General features: G+C 37.2%; 2 protein-coding genes across 4 annotated transcripts in view; one reads left to right on the top strand and one right to left on the bottom strand.

Moving 5' to 3' along the window:
* The window catches only part of LOC117405284 (protein Shroom2-like), a 78574-nt gene extending 67387 nt beyond the window's left edge, over positions 1 to 11187 (bottom strand). For all 3 annotated transcript variants that reach the window (XM_034008223.3, XM_034008225.3, XM_034008226.3), the window contains exon 1: positions 10022 to 11187. In XM_034008223.3, coding sequence (XP_033864114.3) covers positions 10022 to 10252 — 231 coding nt within the window. In that variant the 5' untranslated portion in view covers positions 10253 to 11187. The remainder of the gene's footprint in view (positions 1 to 10021) is intronic.
* A 1620-nt stretch (positions 11188 to 12807) lies between these two features.
* On the top strand, positions 12808 to 23090 carry LOC117405285 (synapse-associated protein 1). Its single transcript, XM_034008228.3, has 9 exons — positions 12808 to 13195; positions 14448 to 14566; positions 15311 to 15377; positions 16924 to 16997; positions 18642 to 18781; positions 19848 to 19999; positions 20283 to 20341; positions 20702 to 20840; positions 21458 to 23090. Exons 1-9 carry the CDS (start codon positions 13000 to 13002, stop codon positions 21580 to 21582), a joined length of 1071 nt encoding a protein of 356 aa, XP_033864119.3. The 5' UTR covers positions 12808 to 12999; the 3' UTR covers positions 21583 to 23090.
* Positions 23091 to 23835: the final 745 nt, after the last annotated feature.

Genomic DNA, 23835 nt, shown 5'->3' with positions numbered 1-23835 from the left:
CTCAACTAGCTGCTGAAACGGAACAGCGAGGATGGAGAGTCCGGGTTTACCCAGTGGAGGTGGGTTGTCGAGGATTTATGGCACACTCTACAACCCAGTTTCTCAGAGATGTCGGGTTCAATGGCCAAGAGTTGCATTGCACAGTGAAGAACTTATCTGAAGCAGCAGAAAGGAGCAGCAACTTGCTGTGGTTGAGACGGAAAGATTCTGGCTGGGGATCTCAAGCACAATAGAAAGAAAGCAACGCTGCTGTATGGGTAAGTAAGCTGGGCTGAGTTGAGTTGAGTGGTGGACGGAGGGGGGTGATGCTGGGATGCCAGAATCACTGTCGAGCCCTCTTGAGGTGTCGTGGGCTAGTCGACGAAACACAGAGGATGGAAGGTGCCCACTTGAAGACCCCAGAGATGTAGCCTACTGAGCTCAATCCAGACGGTTGTCATGCAGATGTGCTGGGGAGACCGCACTATGGTTGATCCCCAGAGCCAGCATCACAGCCATTATGTGTGCTGATGCACTACAGAAGCAAAATAAGCTGATCCCTGGAGCCAGCATTACAATTCAGCCATCAACACCAGGCAGAAGGATATCTACATCATCAGATGGAAAGAAACGTCTTAGTTGACGCTTATCTAGACGACAGCCGAGTTCAAATCAGCATGAAGTTTTAACATCTACTCTCATGTAACAGAAATCATTATAGGGGAGGAACAGCTTACTTATGCTCACATTTTGATTGCTCAGAATTCAAGGTAGTTCTGATACCCTGGACTGGGTGTATGACTAGCGTGAGTTTCTAACAGTGGTCAACGGGAAGCCTTGAGAACTCTAGCTTATGAGCTCAGTCCTCATTCCAAGAGGGCATTCTAAAGAAAGCAACATTCTAAAATCCATTCTAAATTTAACACAGGTGGTGCATCATCCCATTCCAACACGCTCCAGGCTATCATAAAAATCGCAGTATGCACTGTGGATCTTACAAAACCTCAGCATTCCACCATGGTTCCCGGCACTGCTGGTTACAAAAACTACCCCCCCCCCCCCCCCCCCCATATCCTCTCTGACTTTCACCTAAAGACATTAAAGCAGTAAAATGTATTCCAGTGCAGATGCAGTAACTTGGCTCAGCTTAAAGAATGCAGGGTGAACATTCCTATAAGGGGTTTCAGAGGGGCGGCTGATTTCAGACAAAATAGGGGATGGATTAAGAAGCCGATACCTAATCCACTTTACAGAGCTCAGCAAGAGGGTCCAATGGAAAACAATTATAATAGAAATGGAAAACATTTAAAAAAATTCAATAGGAATAGCTTCCAAATGCATTTTCAAAGTGGTTGATTATTTATTTATTTATTTATTTATTTGTGTATTTATTTTTTAAGCAGGGACTGCAATCTCTTTTGACCAGATTACACCAACCACCCCCAGACAGGTTTACCATATAGCTCCAGATATTGGAGAAAGTCCATTAGACATACTAGGTGAAGCCAGGAAAGTGAATTTAACCCCCTTACCTATCACTTTAACACATATTGTCTGCAGGATACAGTATTAAGGGTACAGTATTAAGATGCAATGCATGATGCTGCAGCTGTCACAATAAAAAAAAAAAATTAAAAAAGACGTTTTTCATACACTCGCGTCTAGTTACATAGATTACATTCCAAAGTACTGTAATCTGTTTGGAATACAAAACCTAGCCCCCCCCCCCATATCCTCTCTGACCTTCACCTAAAGACATTAAAGCAGTAAAATGTATTCCAGTGCAGATGCAGTAACTTGGCTCAGCTTAAAGAATATACACCCCTGTAGTATGTTAAACTTGCTTTAGGCTTGTTGCGAATGTTTTTTCTTTTTCTTTTTTTTCTCCTGACGCTACCCAGGTGTAATTATCCCTTGCATTCAATTGCTGTGCACAAGCTTTTACTGAACTGCAATTATATTCAGATAATCACGTCGGGGGGAGAGGAATGGAGCGAAAATGTACGTGGGTGATATAATCATCGATATTTATTCAAACGATTATATTTTGTGTGCCCAATTAATCGATTTCTATTTTGAGGCTTAACTGACAGCCCCATTCTAGAGGCTGATTTTCCAGCCTCCAAAACAGGGCTGTACAGCGGATATGTATATTCAGTGGCAGTTCAACCTTAATTCAATATCATTGCATAATGCATGTACCCAGTTGGTGTATTGTTACATTACTTGGTGAAGATAGTGCCTGGCTGGGTGGATTCAATTGTTACATAAGTATGAAAGTGTGTACAGACAGACTTCCTTTTATCCCTAGAGTCTGATACTATCCAAGAATCTCCTACCAAAGGTGGACTTGCATATTTAAGGCTCAGCTGTGTAGTTCGTGCAAACCATGCTGTGCATGCAGTTTTAGGCCTATTTTTTATTTTGTAAAAACACTTTAAAAATCAACAAAACAGAAACAATAACCTGTTGAACAGTATTCATTTAATAATATCGGTTTGTCTTTGTGCTTGTAATAATAATAATAATAATAATAATAATAATAATAATAATAAACAACAACAAGTGTCATAAGATGCAACATCTTGGGTGTTTTTCTTCAGGTATGAAATGTAACCATCTACCAGTATCTCTTCTGTGTTCCTTAAGTAATGCATACTCATTAACACAAAACTTGGTATTTATTTATATATATATATATATATATATATGGAAAGTGGGAGGTGGTTATGAATCTCAAAAGATGGCACAAATAAATCATTTGGTTTCAAAATGCTCCCCGGCCCCCCTCCGAGAGATTAACACAGTGTACATTCTGCTCTCCTGTCCCTCAATCTCTTTCAGCTCCATTAACCTCGAAGCAAGCTGTCCTGCGAAAAACAAAGTGTGCTTTCACAGCTCCTCTCGTGACCTTCAGCAGGGCACTTTATCCAATCACAGCCAGCAGCCGCACCGTGAATTCCCCGGGCCTGCCAAGCCCTTTAAGATACAGAGCCGAGCTGGCGAGCAAACTAGGCTCACTCTGTGCCTTGGAAACTCAACTGTAACTTTGTAACTCTATTTTAAGTGTTTACACGAGACGAGATTCACATTGAAAAAGGAAGGAATCCTATTTTGGATAAGATAACTCAATTGTCACTTGACAAAAAATGGATCAGAACTCCACAAGATCCTAAAAAACAAGTGACACGTAAAGCGTTGTGGCTGTTTGTTATTGCTGATAAGTTGTATACTGGATCCACTGTGCAGCGAGTATTGTTGATACAGAAGGAATTAATGTTTCCTAACAGCCAAGCCTCAGTTATTTGCTTTTAAGTCCCTGTATGTGTAGGAGTTATATTTAAAGTAATCTCTTCTGCTTTGACACAAAGTCCAGGAATGTTCATTCACCACGAACGTTAGCCTGTGAATAAGAGGAATGTGCAATGATTTGTTTTAAGTTTCTTTAAGTAGCTTGGGACCAACATTATAAATCACGAAGCCACTCTCAGCCGATTAAAACGCCAGATTCCAGAACATTCCAGCACATCTTATTTTGTCATAAGTGTTCTCATTCACGGTATATTAGCATCTGACAAAACTCTAACTTAAAATGTACAATTTGACCCTGATTCTTAAGGTAAGTGTGTCTTCTCATTTCGGCAGAACCTCTTGTCCACCTGAAGTACTCACAAGAAACTTTTATACGACAAGAGACAGGAGTCAACTGTACATAATAACTTGTAGTATTTGTCCTGCTATCGCTATTATCAACTACTGCACCCTCTCTCCTAGTGGATGCTCAGTGCGGGAATCAGCTTGTCCTGTCTTATGTTTCCCCCATAGTTCAATGAGACAGCGCCTGCACTCTAAGCTATTCCAATCTGCTTGCACACACTGACGATAGAGTGTCTAGCTCAGCAGACTGATAAATGATCTCTTCAGGCACTGACTCTGGAACACTCTGTCTGACAATATCCAAAACACTGACGAAGCTAAAGACCCTGTAACTAAACTAAGACACTCAAACAGCATGCATTGCCTTGGAATAACCTGTCTGCTATACAGTAAATAAAGAATTCTGAGCGGATATTTAATATCAAAACTGGAGTCGTCACATTTAAGGGAATCCTATGTGGTATTACACTGCAGGAATAAATTCTTTGGTGTGCACAAATTAGAAACTCACATAAAACTCGCCTTTGCAGATGCAGGAGTCTTATGCAGATTGCAGATGACATTGTATTATTGTGGCTGGGTGGTTGGATGTTTAAGAAGGGATGCCCAGGGCTTTGAATTCTATTCATATTCCATTTTCTCCACTGGCTTTATTCAGACTGTTCTGTACAGTATTTAACATTAAAAGCTTAAACTGTTGCTTCCCAGTATGCTTTGGTCACGTTGAATTCCAACCATTCAATTGAATATTTTATTGTACAGCAAAGGGTGCGATTCTGTACCAGTTACAACAGTTATGAATATATCACTTCAGTTAAAAGAAAAACTCTGTGGGTGTTTGTTTGTGTTTTGGTGGTGGTTGGCAAGGATGGGGTTAATTCCTGTCCCTGCCAAAAACATGTGAGAATGTGACTGCTCCCAAATAGAATAATTGGTGATAATTGGGAGCAGCCACAGAGAGCCCAGAGCTCCACAAGGGAGATGACCAGGGAGCTGGGAACAGACAGGTTTGCTGCTACAGGAAGACAGATGCCTGCATTTTTATTTTAAATCCCACAGTGATAGTGCAGGACTTGGGTGAGGGATGTTCTGTTTCATTTTGTGTTCATGACTTGTTTTTGTTTAACCTTTCTATTTTGGCTTGGTGAGCTGTATTTTTTGTGCCTCTTGACCACCATAGACACCAGGCCCCTCTACCACAGGGTATCAATCCTTTAAGGAGATCTCATGGGAGAAGTTAAAAATGTCTTCAAATGATTTAATTTGTGAATTCAGAGCTTACTGAAGCTGTGAAGAGGACAGGTTATTTGGAAGAGCCCCCTGTGTGTGTGTGAGATCGTATTGACAGCAGGAGTTCCTCTGGCCTGGCTGTACATCAGCGATGCCAGGCATCTACTGTACGTGGCAGCTCTTCAGAACCACAGCTCAGATTTATTCACTTGATGCTTCAAAACTGGGAAATAAATGACTCACTGAGGCGACAGAATGTTGTTTTTCAGTGTGGTCCCAGTACAGAGGTACAGGAACATGACCCACTAGGGATTACTGTATTCTGCATAAAGCATTAAAATTGTAATCTCAAAAATAATAAAGGTTAACTCCATACGCTACTGATTGTGTACTGAGGTCATAATCACTTGCCATTTTGGAATGAAGAAATGAAAGGTAGGTAGTGGTGTACAGACTATAGCTGATTAGACCTCAATACAATTGCAACAGCAATAAAAATCACTAAGAATTAACATCATTAACAGCGAAGGAGAAATATTGGGGGGGGCACCTATAGTGGTTGTATTGCTTCAGTAAAATATGTACTGACTACCTAGTGTACAAGACAGTGTAAGAGAAGTGCTGTGGTATTATACATTTGAAACATACAAAATATACGCCAACACAAATAATTTTCATTTCGAAAACTGAGCCGTCTCAAACCCTCTGCTCTGAGATTTTTTTGTTAAATGCCCAGACGACCAAAAAAAAAAAAAAAAAAAAAAATGTTGAATGCAAACTGTGCAAGCAACTGTTGATGCATCAGAGGCACAACCAATCTCCAGAGTCACCTGACAAGCGGAAGTTCATATTACTATTATTATTTTTAGTAGTCAAGCGGAAGTTCATATTATTATTATTATTTTTAGTAGTAAAATGTGGCTGTGCCTGATAATCTGCTTGGAACAGTGAGTGTTAAATAACGCTTTGTTGTGCCTGTCAGCTGCAGTTCTTTAAATTGGCAGCAATAAGGTGCTGCTGCAATGCAAGCTTACTGTATACATAGCAAGCAGCATCCATTACATATACATAGACAACACACATTTATATTTTAATTATAAAAACATGATTACTATTCTATATAACGTATTTTTAAAATACATGTGAATATTTTATTACATTTATATGGCTTACCTGTAAAATAATAGGATTTTCAATCAAATATAAATTAGTAGCTATGGTGACTTCACCAGTAAATTATGCAAATTAGTACCATCAAAGGTTCGAACCTTGCTTCGGTAATGTAACCTTCATTGCAGCCCTAATATTTAGACATTTTAAGTCCCTGATCTATTCTCCTGAAGTTATTCCCCCCCACCACCCCCATTAACTTTAAATGTCAGGGGCTTTTCTCAATTTTAGGACAGGTTTATATGATTTTGTTAAGGACTGGCTTTTTAAAACCTTTTTTTTTATTTACAAATTAAATTAAGTTTGCGCTTGCAAATCCCTTTTTTCAACTGATTTAGAGAAAAGGGTATTTTCAGTTTTCAAATAACTGTTTAGATAAACATTCCTGAAAACATCTGTTTCTCAGGATCACAAACAAACACCAAATTTAAATGAGAAACCAAATTTAGTAACCACACCCCACCCAAAATGTAAGTCTGTTATTATGCTGCCTAAGGCTTCTTGGATCAGAACTGCACTGTATTCATATACCAGCAGACCCATCATTATACCATCATGGCAATACAATAGTTTATTATTTTACAATTTAACTAAACCAAGTGTGTTAAGTCATTCTAGAAGGGCAGCAGTGTGGAGTAGTGGTTAGGGCTCTGGACTCCTGACCGTAGGGTTGTGGGTTCAATCCCAGGGGTGGGGCACTGCTGTTGTACCCTTGAGCAAGGTACTTTACCTAGATTGCTCCAGTAAAAACGCAACTGTATAAATGGGTAATTGTATATAAAAAGAATGTGATATCTTGAAATAATTGTAAGTCGCCCTGGATAAGGGCATCTGCTAAGAAATGTAATAATAATAGATTCAGTGAATACTGTCTTTACTTAGACTATGGATATTCATTATGAACCCAGTACATTTGTATATATTTTCAAGTTCAAAATTTCTGAAAAATAGCACATAAGAAATGTTGGCCCATCGATACAAATACTGCACATAAAATAGCCCCCTAATCTTACACAGCAAGTATGATACAGCATGACATGTATTTTATTTAAAAAAAAAAAACTGCAGCCTGATTGGCATTCAATACAGTAAGCCTACACAATATAAAGTATAGTGATCTTTGTACTGCCATTGGGCAGTGCAATGCATTATTTGCAACAACCAAAAAAGACTGCACTAGATTGCTATAACAAAATATCTGTGTACAAACATGTAAAGGACTGCATGTAACACATGTGATATAAAGGAAGGCATTCTGTGAAGTCAAACAAACTGCAAAGCTGTTGATCAAGTCCAGATAATGAAGCACTATGTATTGTGAGACATTAAACTGTGGCTCAAACTGGCATGCAATGTGAATCAGGACAGTAGTAGATAGCATTCATTCTGTTCCAGAGTGAGGGACAACATGGACATCCTGGTGATGATAAACACAGAAGGATCCCTCCTTATTTAAACAAGCTTGGGCGAATAATATCCTTGGAAAGACACACACAACAACTGTTAACCACGCTTATCCATGCCTTACATTATAAATGCTTTCAAACATTGCAAAGACACATGTGCTATAGTCGATAAACAAATGGCACAGGTTAAACGCAACACATAAAACTAGCCTTTAAGCAAACACGCCTAAGCAAATGTTACATGAGATTAAACCTCTGGTTTGTTATCATAGGCAGGGACTTCATTCAGATTGAACTATCCCGTTCCTGGACATGCGTCTAAAAAAATTATACCGAAATCTGAATATATTTATTTGCTTACATTAATTCCCTACATCGTAGCGCAAGATCATCAATCAGAAAGTACTTTGTGCAACCAGTTCTGTCAGTGATGTCACTTCCTGTTCTACACAATAAAGCTGTATTGGCACAATAGAAAGACTATGCTGTGTGTGTGTGCAGTTCCCCTTCTAAATTTATTTTGTTCTACCGTGTTCTATCTTGAATAACTGTTTGTACTCCTCCAATTGAGAAAGATGATGTAGGCTAATTCAAGCACGGGTAGCGTGCGGGCACTGACAGAATGAGCTTCAGTGTGTCCAAGAAACATCTTTCTGGAAGACCATCATTGAAGACATCATGAAAAAATATTATATTATAATATTACTCAAAATACAAAGAAACTTATAAAACTAGACAAATGTGTAAGAACACAAAAGGCCATGACAAAGATATATTTTTTAGGATTACTTCGAATCTTGTGAATGAGTGCACACAGTTATAAGTAAACAGCCTGCAGCAGAGGTAAATAATTATTCAACTTGAACCCAACCATGCTCAAAGTGCTTCCAACTGACAAAGTAGAACATAGGTATGAACATTGCATGCCATTATTACATGAAACCAGCCCACGACACCCTGCTTGAGTCACTTTACATCCTTGTACTTCAGTCCTCTCAGCTATAAAACTGGGCAGACAGGAACAGAGCCTGTGCCTCTCAGGGGTCCCATGATGGGTATCTAGTTCAATAAAAAAAGGCAAATTCCTATCTTGCAAGCCAACCAGTACTCAGTGGTGCAGCTTACAAATGAAACAGTGTCTGGATTCACTCGGACTTCTGAACAGTCTGACACATTTATTACAGTAAGTGAAAAAGCTATCTACCCCACACAATGTTAGAACTGGTTAGCAGTTACCCGTCTTTGAGCATCAGTCTGTGCAATAATATTTGGTCCTTGCTTATAGTTAATTGCACACGCAGTGGGGATGTCTGAAAAGTGTTAAATACACAGCTTTATTTTTCACTGATGGAAGGACTGTTCCTACATTATATAATACTAATTTTGCTGCATTTAATGTTGAGATCGGAAATGAGACAGTGTTTTTGCAACATGCAGTTCACTGCCCACCAAAGTTTTGACATTTGACACACAGATTAACTGAAGCACATCTGGTATTAAAGTGCTTAAAGAGCTTTATTTCATTTCAAAGTTTAGAACCATTTCAAATAAGTTACTGTTGTTTATTTAACAGCAGGATACAGTTGGAAACACATTTTGCAACAAAGCAGAGACAAACACATTCTGCTTTCAATTTACGCCAATCAGCCTTGGGGGGGAACATTGCCAAGTAAAATCCAAACCAAATGATGTGTTAGTGGAAATTGTTGGGGGCTCAAGAGAATGTCAGCCTATAATATCAGGTTTTCAACAAGAAAAGAACTAAAAAGAAGTGTATAGATGTCTATCTCAGAGTCATTAGCATTCCATTGTTAAGATGATTGGTTTTGTTTTCTTGTATTGCAAATCTATGTCTTGGTTATAGAAAGATACATTAAGAGAAATGATCTGAAAGAAAATAATAATCTAGACTATGATACTTTTTGCTGCAGATGATATATTATGTCAGTTTTATTGAAACTATAAAATGTTATTATGAAATTCCCCAAAAATCACTGTTTGATCACTATGGGGTCTAACCCCGCCTCGCTTGTCCCAGATGAATCAGGAAGAGGGGGGCTATTTTTTACAATGTGGAAATGTGGAAACTTCTAGAGATGTCAACTTTTAATAACAAATGAACAGCTTTCAAATGACAGATTTGTTTAATTGTCATGCAATATTTCCTTCTGTAGATTCTTAACTGTTGAGTTATGCTTGCCAAATATGATATATAAAACTATCATTTAATGTATTTGTATTCAAATCGATAAAGCAGGAAACCGTTCCCAAGAGTGTAATTGGGAAATTAAAAATATAGTAACGTTAACTAGAAGCAAAAAACTATATTCTATTAATATCACTGGAGAAAAAACTTATTATTCGGGAGGGAGTTGCAAATCCCAAGACACTGTAGTAAATTAGCAACAATGGTGATGTCAGGGGAAATATATCTGGAAAGTAGCCTACAGAGTATCTGACAGTAACACTACGTAATCCCCTCAAACTGACAAGCAACTTTTTGGTTCCTCTATTCACCATTTTGTGGTAAGGTGTATAAGGTCTGGAGAGCATGAGCATGCTGCAATGTGTCGACTTACCTTAGTTATGAGGAGTGGCTCTCTGTGCTCCAGACCCCCTTTGAGAGTGAATCCCCAGGGCGCCCCGCCTGTCAGCACTACCTCCACCAGACTGGTTCCTTCGGTATCAGCAGCTTTTGGCTCCATGACGCTGAATATTTCTACTCCCTGCTGGTCTACAATTCCCCGCACCAGTCTCTGATTCTTGTCAGTAAATCTCTGGTCAGTCCTCCTGTGATCAGCAATGTCCATGGTGCTCCAGTCTGTGTATCACTACAGCTCAGTTAAACTAGAGACCATTTGATAACAAGCCACGATTCTGAACAGGTTTCCAAATCCAGACTCTGCGCTCCTTGCTACTTTGTAGATATTGCCATTAAACTAATGATGTGCAATGCGCTGTATAAATTATTATAAGTAGCAACACATGTAGCATTAGACAGAAGCGTGACACCTACGAGTAAATAAGATCAAAACGCAATATAATACTGCTTACTAAAATAATCGTGCAGTTCTTCGACTTCCAGAGAGCACTACAGTGTGCTCAATAATATTCTAACCTCGGTTTGTCAGACATAGAAAGCGTAAATAAAATATAAAACTCGACAAAATGAATAAAAAATACAGAGCAGGCCCTATTTTAAACATTTAAATCCGACTATGAATCCCGAAATAAAAACGAGGACAATGTATCCACACGTTGTTACTACACTGATAGTGTCCTTGGTTTCCTCTTTCTCTTAGTTACTTACTTTATGTCCGTTGGATCTTAAAATCGTTGTATAAATACATTACTTTCAGTCTGTTTCAGTCTTCCGTACATGTCAAATGGTGAAATACTTCCAACAGGCGATCTATTTTTCCCAAACCTGCTTTGTATCAACAGGCGGAATAAACTCCCATCGTTTTTTTTTTTTTTTTTTTTAAACGACTTTAATGTCCCGTCCTATCAACGTATCTCAAATCATTTTGATCAACGGCAGACTTGCTTCTCCACGTTGCGTCTAATGTTGTTTTCCAAGATCTCGATGTTTTTATTGAATAAAAAGGTGATAAGCGCGAGAGGAAACGAAATTGTGTTCCACAAAGTCTTCCACTGATTCAGCATTGAGCTACCGCTGTTCTGGCCAGCAGAGGCGCGGCGTACCTGCACAAAATGCAAAACAATGAAGCATCGCAGATTCATTTGGGATTGCAGTTTATGCCCTCTAGCGTCAGGTTACAAGAACTGCAGCGTTTTGTGTGACAATAACAGTAGTAACATTCCTGAAAGCGAAGTAATGTGGACTATTTTCTTTGTTTTCTTTCTATCCATAAAAGCGTCACATTGAACTCATATCAGTGTTACTTTTGATAAGCAATTTTGTCGCCACCGGGTTTAAAAAACATTGGCAAATGTTTGTATATTGTTTGCCATATACATTCTAAAGAACAACCAGCAACAGGTCCAGGGGTTGAAAATGTTATTCCCTCAGTGGCTAAACGAGGTTATTGTGAGTCATTTACTCAGTCATTGATTTTTTAAATAATTATTAAGCATGTAAAATAATTATCTAAGCAGAAACAAACGATATTTAAAGGGTAATAAACAGGTAAATGCTACATTAAATGTATCCCTTTAACCGAGTAATAAACGTAAACAAAACATTAAATGTATGTGTCCCGGGATGTGGATTAAAACTCTAGTCGCCCCAAAAACTTAAGACTGTATTGTGTACATATCCATTAAGTATAATCCATTTTATACGTATATTTTATAAGTAGAGCATTTTAGTTACTGAAAAACACATTCTGCCAGTGCATTACAGAACAAAGCGGACAATGCGACTTTGGCACCACCTTGTGGTAAGTGTCGCTATTGCAAACACGTTTCCCGGGTAGGTATGATTACGAAAGAAACGCGCAGGCATATGTAGGTTTATAAACTAAGGCCTACTAAGGGTTTTGTTAAATAGTGATTATGTAAATAATACGACTGCCTGTGCAAATCGATGTCGGGCCATTTTCGTAGATGTACAGTAGCTCAAGAAAACCAACCCTGCTGGAAACATTTCAGCAATGGCCAGAATTGGTCAGAGCTGGTAGTAAGCTAGTATAAGTGCTAGTTTCAACTGATCGTGGTTGTTGAAGAAACTGTAGCCAAAGAAATAACTGGATAGGTTGATTCTAGAGGGGGATACAGTAATACAAATTTAAACAATAATACTAATTTAAACTAATTTTTATAACTAAAAAGGGAAACCGGTAAACTTTCCCATAGTAATTGAACACATCCCAGTGGAGGGTTCAATACGGACACAGCGTAAGGAATAGCCACTACTAGAAAGTGTCCTGAGGACATCAGATGATTCTAGGGCAGGGGTCTCCAACCCTGGTCCTGGAGAGCCCCCATCCAGCAGGTTTTATAGGTGTCTTTGCATCATCAGTGGCTAAAGATCTGGAACACCTTGTTAATCTTGACTAATTAAGCAAATTATTGGTTCAATTAAGTAACTGAGAGACTGGTTGAAATGAAAACCAGCAGCCACAGTAGCTCTCCAGGACCAGGGCTGGAGACCCCTGCTCTAGGGCATTTGCTAAGCACTCCCAACTTTCACTTCCTGAGCTAGGCACCTCTCTGACGTCAACCCACCCTGACCCTAACCAAAATCATCAGATGCCCTCCAGACACTTTCTAGAGCAGTAGTTCTCAATCCTTCCCTGCTGGTTTTTGTTCCAATTTTTTATAAGCCACACAATTGAAAAAGTCAAATTAAACAAATTATTAGTTCAATTAAGTAATTGAGAGCTCAGCTGGAGCAAAAACCAGCAGTGCAGATTGAGAACCACTGTTCTAGTGGATATTCCTTAGTGCTGCAATACGGACAGAGAGAAGGGACAAACGCGGAAGTAAATGCGAGAGGTCTTACATCTGGTGACGTTTCATGGTTGGAGCTGGCTAGAATAAACAAAAACCACTCTGTTGTTTAACAAATAAATCCCTGATTTTAAAGACGAAAATGTTTCGGGGTTGGGGAAACTGGCTTAGTTTGGATTCGGAAAGCCCATGCACCAAGGAAGTGGTGAAAGCGCAGAAAGAGGCAGGCGAAGGGAAAGACGTGGAAGAAACCGAAGTAAACAAACAACCAGAGAGTGTAAAAGAAGAGATGGCCGACCCGGCTCAGGAGCTTCTTGAGCAGGCCAAGGGACTGAGCGGTAAGTGTGACATAACGCTGCCCGCAAACATACCAAGCTTCTTCGGGGAAGAACAGTGATACATTACCGTCCTTACGAAATGCAGCCCTTATGTATATATATGTATATATATATATATATATATATATATATATATATATGTATATATATGTATATATATGTATATGTATATGTATATATATGTATATGTATATATATATATATATATATATATATATATATATATATATATATATATATATATATATGTATGTATGTCTGGGTTTTTTTTTATCGTTTACACGTATACTTGTATGCAGCTGCCTCGACGCTGCTTGTCAAACACAGTACTGTACAACTCCAATGCTGTCTATAGTGTTATAACATATACAAATAGCAGATTACGATTCTCATACCAATGCTAACCAATGATTTAAAATCTGTTGCTTACCTCTTAACACTAGTAACACCCTCCTCAGACTCTTTTTCTGGTGTCGAAGATCTTTTAGTTCTTTTCTGTGTTGTTTTATTCTTAATTTACAGATTTCTAAAGTGTAGTGCAGATCAATAAAAACCAACCCTTTAACTCCAGGTATCTTAGTTATAAGAAGTGGCTCTCCGTGCTCCAGAGAGTGAGAATCGCATGGTATAATTGCAGCTAGACTATTAGTAAAACGTTGGCACAAGGGAGCAGTGGAGGCTATAGCATTGTCTCTGAAATACCTGTATTTCAAATTGAAGTATAATGTAGACCAGTCATAATATTACAAGCGCTTATAAGAAGTAAGAAAATGTTTTTAAAACGTTGGTTAACACTCCTTTTAACTATGCACCAAAATATAGGATTTGCCTTTTCGTTTTTCCAAACGGATGTTTATTTTCTTTGCAAACCATATAAATTACCAGAAGAGTGAAGGGATAACTCAAATCTGTACCTTCATTGGAAACTATGCATAGGAATTTAAGATTTAATGATTCCATATGCTATGTCAGGTGACCTACCTTTTCATGATACTGATAATGTATCCTCGCAGGGTAAATACCAGTATCTGACACATCCACACCTTTTTAAAACTGAGAACAAACAGAACACTTAGCTTGAAAAACGCACTCTGGATAAGTGTGACAAATGACTTCATAGAGGTGGTGTAAAGCTTTGACTTCAGAATAGGGAAATGAGAAGGTTTCTTTTTTTTTGCCAGTGTGTGTGGTGTTTTTGTCAATTCTTGTCAACAAGTTTTAAGTAGTTTGGACAATTTTTTTCTCCACACAGGTTTTCTCTTCAATTTTGCCAGTAGTGCTACAAAGATGATTTCCGAGTCTGTTGTTGAGACGGCACAGACCTTAAAGAAATCCGTAGAAGATGGAAAGATTGATGGCCTTATTGATAAGGTACGCAAAACATTTCTCTCCATCTAAAAAATATGATAATGACATTATGCTGTTTCATGGTATATCCCTATTGACACAAGCACAAGGAGACCATTAGTTCAGATTGCTCTGACATCTCCCACCCATACCTTCCATAGCTAATCACTTATAAACCATTTTAGTACTGACTTCATATTTGCAGGGCTATGTAAGCACTGCATGCTGAATTGGTCAGTCACTTATTAGGTTGTGTAGCTTTTTAGGTTTATGCTGGATAGAGACGGGGCACTTTTAGAGTGTGTCATTTATTTGGTACACAGCTGTATTCTATGATTCTGTCAGTCACAATCCATTATAGATATAGTCCAATACAAAATAACACATTGTTTTAAACCCATATCAGTAAAACAGAATACATGCTTTGAAATGTGCCTTAATTGATAGACTGTTATATTTTATGATTCTCTTGCACAATATCAATTAAACAAACCTTTTTATTTGATTATAATTTTTGTTGTGATCATTTTTTGATCGGTATGTTTTGGGACGTTTCACGACTTGAAAGGCAACGTTTAAGTTGGTTTTGTTGTTCACCTTTCAATTCTGATGCATAAATGCATGTGTATCAAATGTGAAGAAAGTATTGTGATCACATTTTAAAGTAATGTAATCATTTTAAAGTAATTTAATTTGATCATTTAATTTAACTTTTTATATAGCTGTTTGTTCCTAAAAAGTTTTAAATAATATTTATTTCTTTTACAGACAATATTGGGAGATTTTCAAAAGGAACAAGAAAAATTTGTGCTTGAAAAGAATGCAAAAAAGACAGGTAGGTGAGGCTGCTGTCCTGTCACCCTGTATGTTTCACAAAATGGTATCTACTTAAATGCAGTCATTTTGTGCTGATGTCATCTTATTAAGCAACAATGTCAGATTGTGTCATTGTTTCACCTGTATATATATGTGTATATATATATATATATATATATATATATATATATATATATATATATATATATATATATATATAATTACTTATTGATCACTTATCTGTAAGTTTAACTCTGCTTCCCAGACCAAATACAATCCAGATACAATAAACACAGAACACAGAGCATCGCCTTCTCAACTGCTAGCATAATCTCTCATAAACTATTTGAAATTCCAACCTTATATTTTCAATGTTATGGAAACTCTTCTGGCTAGATTGGTACCCTTCACTTTGTCCAGTCACCTAATATGGATGCCATATTGTGGCTATTTGATTTCTGGAATATAAAGACCTAACATTTTGAGATGTTGTCTTCATACTCCGTATACAACTATATTCTAAATTCTCTAGGGCAGTGGTTCCCAACCTGTAGTCCGTGAGTAAACTCCAGATGGTCCGCAAACAACTCCCAAAATTTGGTTATGCAGTTGTAAGCAACACAACAAACAGCTTGTGATCGTGTAAACATGGTCATACTGAAGTGTCATTTTGGGCCTGTGATCGGGCAAACACGATAAAACAAACACACTTCATTATGGCCCACCATAATTTGCAGTACAGCTTGTTAACGCATTCATTGGATAGGGGAGTATTTTTTTTTTTTTTCCCTGTGATGTCACAAAGGGCGGAGACATTTTTTTCCTTATTACTGATAATAATGGAATGAATGATCTATTTTATTAATAAATATTTTGACTGTGCACTGTCCACCTCGTCTTGTTTTATATATGTACAACGAAGTTTGGCAACCCAGTGAGTGCAATTAGTCGCGTTGGATTTATACATACACACATACAAATTAGTTTCAAAATGCTGTTGTGAAAAAATGCGTGACAAGTGGTCCGTGGGAAAAATCCAAACACCAAGGTGGTCCCTACATTGAAAAAGGTTGGGAACCACTGCTCTGGGGCAATTCTGATTGAGGTTATAGTACAAGAAAATGTATCGCTTTTTGGAATTTTTCATTAAAACAGCTGAGTTTTATATAATTTTTTTTTCATTTAATTTCTAACAACTTGTGATGTCCACTGGGAATTAACCTTTTCACTGCCGTATCAATTATGCAGACTTTGAGATAGTGTCTTCACATTTTTTACACAGTTGTATTCTATTATATGATTCTCTCAATCAAGCTACAATGTAGTTGTTGTCCAGTTAAAAATAACCGTGTTACTGCAACGTCGTTTTAAGTTCTGGCCATATCAGTGCTACACATCACAGTTTTTCACACATGTGTTTTTGCTTCATGCTTAAGACCCATTTGATCAGTGATGCACTTACTCATACATTATGCCCCTGGGCATGCTTTGTTTTCTTCACAAAAAAAAAAAAAAAACAGCATTTCTAGATTGTGGTTTCTAGTCCACTTTAATTATCTCCACAGATGCTGCAGTGCCTCCCTGGGTTGGCTACAGTGAGGAAGAAACAATTCAACAGCAAATCTTGGCTTTATCGGCTGTAAGTAATTAAAACAGCTGTTCCGTCAGCATTTTGCTGATACCATCAGCCTGGATTATGCACTTGACACATGCTCACATTCTTGTAATTAATTTATTGGCAGATTTTTTTTTTATATCTTCTTTTATGGATTACAAGGCAACAACAATGCCTAATGCCTACCAAAGACCTCAAAATCCATAGACATCTCTAGTTGGGTTACTCAGCTGGGTTATAGATGTGTTATTATCTAAACCAATCTGTGTTGTAGGTTATGGAGCATGTCCCTTCCCTGTTAATTAAATTGTGTGTACCAAAGTTTGCTCCTAATTCTTATAAATTGAATTAAAAACAGCCAACATTTCAATACCAAGTATAATCAATGTTAAGCATGGAAATTGCATGGAAATATGTTTCAGAAAACATGACTTCTACTTTGAGATAAAGAGAGATTCTCTGAGCACCTGAGCAAGAATAATATAAAGGGGTTGTGAATTGGCAAAGCCTTTACACTTTTTGAAATTGTACCCTATGCATAACCCTAAAAGAACTGTAATTTGCTTTCCTGTTGAAAAATATGTCCTTGTGTACACTGGACTTAACCTTTTTATAGCTACTTCTGAAACCTTAATTCAGTTTACAAGAGTGAAGTTTTGTAGCTGTTGCAAAGACTCTGTAAATCTGGCCCAAAACTTTTCATAACTCTTTTAGACTGAAACCACTAGGACAATGGACACCCTAAACAAATCCCATGTATATGAGAAACATGTACAGATTTTTCCAATATACTCAAGAAAAATCATTATACTGTGTTTTGCTCCAAAGCGCAATTATTTTTCATAAATCGGTGATCCGTGAGAATCGAATCTGAAACCCAACATTATCTGTGCATTAACTAGCTTTGGTAATGGTTTTCAATATCCAATATCCAACTTTTCTTGATGTAAATTTAACTGGCAATATTAAACTGAAGATCATCATGTTACAACTCCAATCCATTAAAATATGGAAGAGATCATCAAACCTCAAATCAAATTATTAGATTTAATCCTGTTTCTATATAGGGATTTTATACCAATTTAATATTTGATTCAAAACTGGTTTATTTTACTGGTTCATTTTAAGGCAATGTTTAAGTAATTGTAGCTAAGAAAATAGTTATATGGATTTTCTCCACCATGCACATCCGTTCATTATATAGGTTTCGAATGTGCAGTTTTGAAAGAAACACATGTTTTAGTAAACGTGCATTTTCATTGTGAAACACGATATCTGATACTACACTAGATTAAAGAAATCTCTGCTTGCAAGCCATGCTTTTAGACTGCCCTGCACTTCCTGGGTCATGTCACCTGGAGGGTGAAATTGTCCCCACCCCTTAATTGGCTTCTTTCCTGTCAATAACCAATTGGCTGTTTCCCCTATTGATTGACATGCTTTCAGCCAGTAACATTCTTTGACCCAGAAGTCGGTGCTGGGGTGAAATAACCAAGAAAGTAAAGCAGTAACAGACTTCCTGAAAGACAAGGAAAAGAAATGTCCTTTAACCTAAATGAAAATTGCAAAATGGGTACGATTGCAATTATTTTGTTAGCTAGTATTATTTTAATACACTATATACTGTGTGCGTTTTGTCCTATAGTGACCAAATCTCATGTGTTTTAGGACAGGAGAAATTTCCTTCGAGACCCCCCTGCTGGAGTGCAGTTTCACTTTGACTCTGAACAGATGTATCCCATCGCCATGGTGATGCTGCAGGAGGACGAGCTGCTCAACAGAATGCGATTTGACCTGGTCCCAAAGCTGTGAGCGCCTCCTTTTTTATTCCTGTAAAGCCCGTAGAGCTATTGAAATATGTGGAAGGTATTTCTTTTGCTATGTTGGCACCTTTTTAATGACAGCCGGTGAAGAGACCATCTGTAGGTGGCCAGCCGGAATACAGTCCCTGTTTTGCAGAAAGCACCCTACTTGTTTTAGGAAATTAAGGGGTATACTTTATATGCTCTACATTTTCCTAATATTTAATTTCTATTGTTTCACGTTGGATCATTATTTGCCATTGTGACAGGGCGAGGAGCCCTGTACATAAAAGGGGGCAGGTTAAAGCTCTGCTGTTAAAGTATTGTTTTGTTTTTATTCTTAAACTCCTCTCCTCTCTCTCTCTCTCTCTCTCTCTCTCTTCTGTCCTCCGAACAACCCACCCTGAGCGTAGAGAGATGCAGGCTTTTATTTACTATGGCCGAGGGGTCAACTAGCTATCAATTATCTCCTTACCCCTTGGCCACAATCTGCATGAGTTTAATAATTATTAACTGGCAGAGGATGAGCTGCTAACCTCACCCGTTCTACATTAGAAACATTTGTTATAAATAATACCAAAAAATAAAATCAAAACTATACTTTAACAGCAGGGCTTTGCCCAGCCCCCTTTTCTGTACAGGGCTCCTCGCCCCGTCACAGCCATGCTTGCTTATTATTCAAGTAAAAGATTCTAAAAAAAACTCCTCTCGGCTGATAGAGGGGTAGTGATGTGGGTAAACATTAGTGTTGCACAGGCCAATGCTTCGCCTGAGCATCAGAACACACACCATGAGGAGGCTTTTTGAAGCATATTTCGCTAGAAAAGTCGGCACAACAAATAATAATCTAAGCAGAAGCAAAGATAATTCGTACATACACACATTCTAAAAAAAAAAAAAAAAAAAAAAAAAAATGTATTAAACAGGTAGGAAATTAACATTTAGGAAAATGTATATAGAAGTATCCCTTCAAGATAATGTGGTATGCAATAATTTTGTAAGGAAAACAGACAACACTGTTTTTAATTCTATGTTTTTATAGTTGTTAAAATACAAATGTAATACATTTAAGGGTGAAGGAGGAGGTGTTCTGGAGGAATTACTTCTACCGTGTGTCTCTGATTAAGCAGTCTGCACAACTCACTGCATTAGCAGCTCAGCAGCAGGCAGCAGAGAAGGAGGAGGAAAAAAACAGTTCCCATACAGATGACAGTCACTTAACAGGTACCTGCAAAGGCTGTATCCCACACTATCACAAACTCCTGACTGATGTCTTCCTACCAATTTTTTGTCCCATTTCAATAGACAGATTTTAGGGATGTTCACTACTTTCATTTGCTCCAAGTCCAGTAGGGTTTCCCTCTTTACTCAATTCCTACTATTTATTACCATCAGCATTGTCACAACACAATCATAGTGTTCACCATGAAGTGTACTGAAGGTAAATCAAGGTATGAAATGGTCAACTGAATGTTTTATTAATCCAGATGTTTTTGTTGTATTTTAGAAAACATAAGACCCAAAACTCCACCAACTGCAATTATCGCCAAGCTAAAACCTAATGAGGTAATGGTTTATCATATTAATATTTTTGTCATGTAATATGATTTATAAAAGTTATGATAGTCTCTGTGTAGCATGACTTATTCTTAAAGTATTTCGAGAATTTTGTGTGTCCACCATGAACACACAAAGCTGTGCGCTATATGAGTGTGCATGAAATGGTTTATTCACAAGGCACACTATTGATATTACACAGTGACCTTGTTAGAGTTTTTCATTATATGCTGTTTTTCCATTTAATGCATTTTCCTTCTTTGACTGTTGTGGGTGAAACTAAATATCTGCTTACAAATGAAGTTGATGGTGCCTGATCAAACAGACCATTAAGTATTGATGGTTTGCTTGTGTACGTTTCCCTGGTAGGATGAAGAGGAGATTTCAACCAGTCCAGGTGTCTCGGAGTTTGTAAGTGATGCTTTTGACTCCTGTAATATCAACCAGGAGGACCTGAGGAAGGAAATGGAGCAGTTGGTGTTGGATAAGAAAGAAGAGGCCATTGAAGGTATGTACAGAACTGACGTCACCAGCTACTGACTTTACATCTGTAAGGTGCTATTTCTTAGGAGAAGGATGACTTAAATATGCAGTCGCAGACAAAAGTATTGACACCCTATGCTTGGTGTACCATAATTCAAGATAACAGATTAAGATAACAAGCATTTAGTAAACTTTTGACCACTTTTTAATTAAACAAAAAGCAAATTACACAATTTCTTGTATTTCTTTCATTACAAAAGTATTGGCACCCTGCTTTAGTATTACGTGTGTCCTCCTTTTGTTTTTAGTACGTCTCTCAGATGTTTATGGCAGTTCTTAACCAGTATGTTGCATCTTGTTGATGAAATGCTGGGCTTGTGTTATTTCCCTGTTTAATGACTGAATTCAGTTAGACTTCCAGATATAGAAGGACACCCCCCAAGCACACCACTACATCATGAAAAGTGTCAAACTGTAGTTTTGTTTTAATTGAATATACTGCTAGGTGGTAATCCCAGGATAACTAGGGATACATGTTGATGCAGTCCAGGGGAAGTATCTAGTGCATATCCCTGTGTGGTAAAGATTTGAACCAATCAACCCATTAGTTCAGTTACTGATTTTGTCTTATGTTTCCTTAAGAATCTGCAGACTGGGAGAAGGAGCTACAGCAGGAACTTCAGGACTGTGAAGTTGTTGCAGAATCAGAAAACAGAGAGGGCAATTGGGATAAAGAGATAGAGGAGATGTTGCAGGCTGATGGTTAGTTCTGCTGAACTGAATGGGCTTTCCAAACGGACTTCTGTGAACTTTATCACTTTCAATGCACAATGTCAAACGTGAAGGACCAGCTAACATCAAATCATTATCATCATCGCCATCAAATTCAGCTTTCATCATAACATGGAGAATTACTCTCCAACCACAGTGCTGAACATTCAGTAGATTGCTTCTGTTTTAGAAATACCTTGAGGATAAATTGTACAACTTCACTTGTTTTAAACAACACCAGCATTCAAAAAAACAAACACCTGAGTATCTTCTGTAATGTCATCTAGGTCAAGCATCAAAAGAAACTTATCACTATTATAACACATTTAAAAAAAAAAAAAAGTGGACATTGACAATGTCTTTTTGGTTTCTTTTTTAATCACTTAATCATTCATCCTTGACCATGACACGCTTGAGTGACTATGACTGAAGCATATGCACTTAATCACCTAATTAGTGAGACAGTTGATTGGACACTGGATATGGAGTGGTTTCAGCTGTTGAATTGCAAGCTTGAATAAAAGCAATAATGAAAATCACAAACAAAAACAAAAAAAATATGCCATGTTTGTCAAGATCACATGTAGTGAATTTGATCCAAATATAAGTGAGAAGTTTGTTTTGATGCTCAGTGTATGTGTTTTATTTATTTATTTATATATATATATATATTTATATATATATATATATATATATATATATATATATATATATATATATATATATATATATATATATATATATATATATAAAAGATAAAGAACTGTACAGGGTATTTATAATGCAGGATAATCTAATGGAAAATTGAGGTTCTGTGCCAAACGATTACAAACTGACAGACTTCACTACATTTGACTAAAACCTATTTTATTACATTTGGAATTCTTTATGTTTTTTTAATGACATAGTTTTTCATAATTTAGAGTTTGGCAATAGTGGTAGTATCTTTGTTGTTGTTTTCTGCTTAAAACCTTTGGCTAAAATTGAAGTCAAGCTGTAAATACAAATTTCCAAAATCTTTGATTTAAGTAGATATGCCTTGACATACGGTTTTGCTTTTGTTGTACCTGAATTGTCTGTATAATTTGTTAATGGATGGTTTTATCCCCAAAGGTTGCTGTGCTTCATGCTTACTCCTTGCAACAATGTTTATTTTACTTCTGGTTCTTTTCTCTTTGCGTTTGTCAAGGAGCTAGCATTCATTACCTGTTTTGATAACATGGAGCGCTTAAACTGTAAATATTGTATTACTTTTTATTTGTTGACATTTATAGCTGAGTCGTTTCTGTAGTGCCCTATTTCTGGTTTTATGCCATTGCCAGATATACTACAGTGAAAATAAAAACCTAAATTATTGTACTTCTCGTAGAAAATATTTTATAAGTGTACTTCTGTAAATGTTAGTTTTGAGTTTGGTTTAACACAATGCGCCATGCTCATAAAAACGAAACAACTTGGGCCTGGATACCAAAACGGAACCTCTTTTTTTTTTTTTTTTTAATAATCAAGCATAACAAACCTAGTGGTACTGGTATACAAATAATGTATTGTTGTTACTGCTCATCGGCTGTTCTTTTTATCGGGTTTTATCAAAGTAAGGTTTACAGGTAGCTTGCTATTTTCTTTTCTTTAAGAGGGTCACACATTGTCTGTAAACCAAACCAGATCTGCTCAAAACATTCCAAATGCTTAACGAGACAAAAAATGAGTTGTTTTAATAAATATTTTGTAGCAACAAAAAGGGCAAGTTAGATCCGTTATGAAATGTTTTGTCAGCAATTCTTATTTAGATTAAATATATTAAAAATACTAATTAACAGGGCTTCAGGGGGCAAACATAGTGGGAAGAAATCTAAAGTTGATTTTCTAGAAATCCTACTGGTTCCAGGATCTGGACAGTTCATTGAATGGCAGCTAGCTAGACTACAAAACTATTACAGGTGATTTATCATTTACCACAAAAAAGAAAAAAAAAACTAACACCATATGTGTTTGTGTGGGTACAAGACTAAAGCATACAAGCATTCATTATTAGATTATTCAATAAATAAAATAAAATATGATAGCATAATAGCCATAAAGGTAATATTTTGATCACAGAATGTTAGACGTAAGGTACTAACTTACTGTTACCATTATCTAGCATTCAATTATGCCATTACTAGCTGTGGCAGGCTTGTTTCTCAATAATGTTTCTGATGGGGAATGTCAACACCATTAAGATGTACATCAAGTTAGGGCTGGGAAGT

Source organism: Acipenser ruthenus, chromosome 9 (genome assembly GCF_902713425.1).
Source record: "Acipenser ruthenus chromosome 9, fAciRut3.2 maternal haplotype, whole genome shotgun sequence".
NCBI classification, from domain to species: Eukaryota; Metazoa; Chordata; class Actinopteri; order Acipenseriformes; family Acipenseridae; genus Acipenser; species Acipenser ruthenus.
Note: the sequence above shows the minus strand (reverse complement) of the source record. Positions and strands in the feature narration are given on the sequence as shown.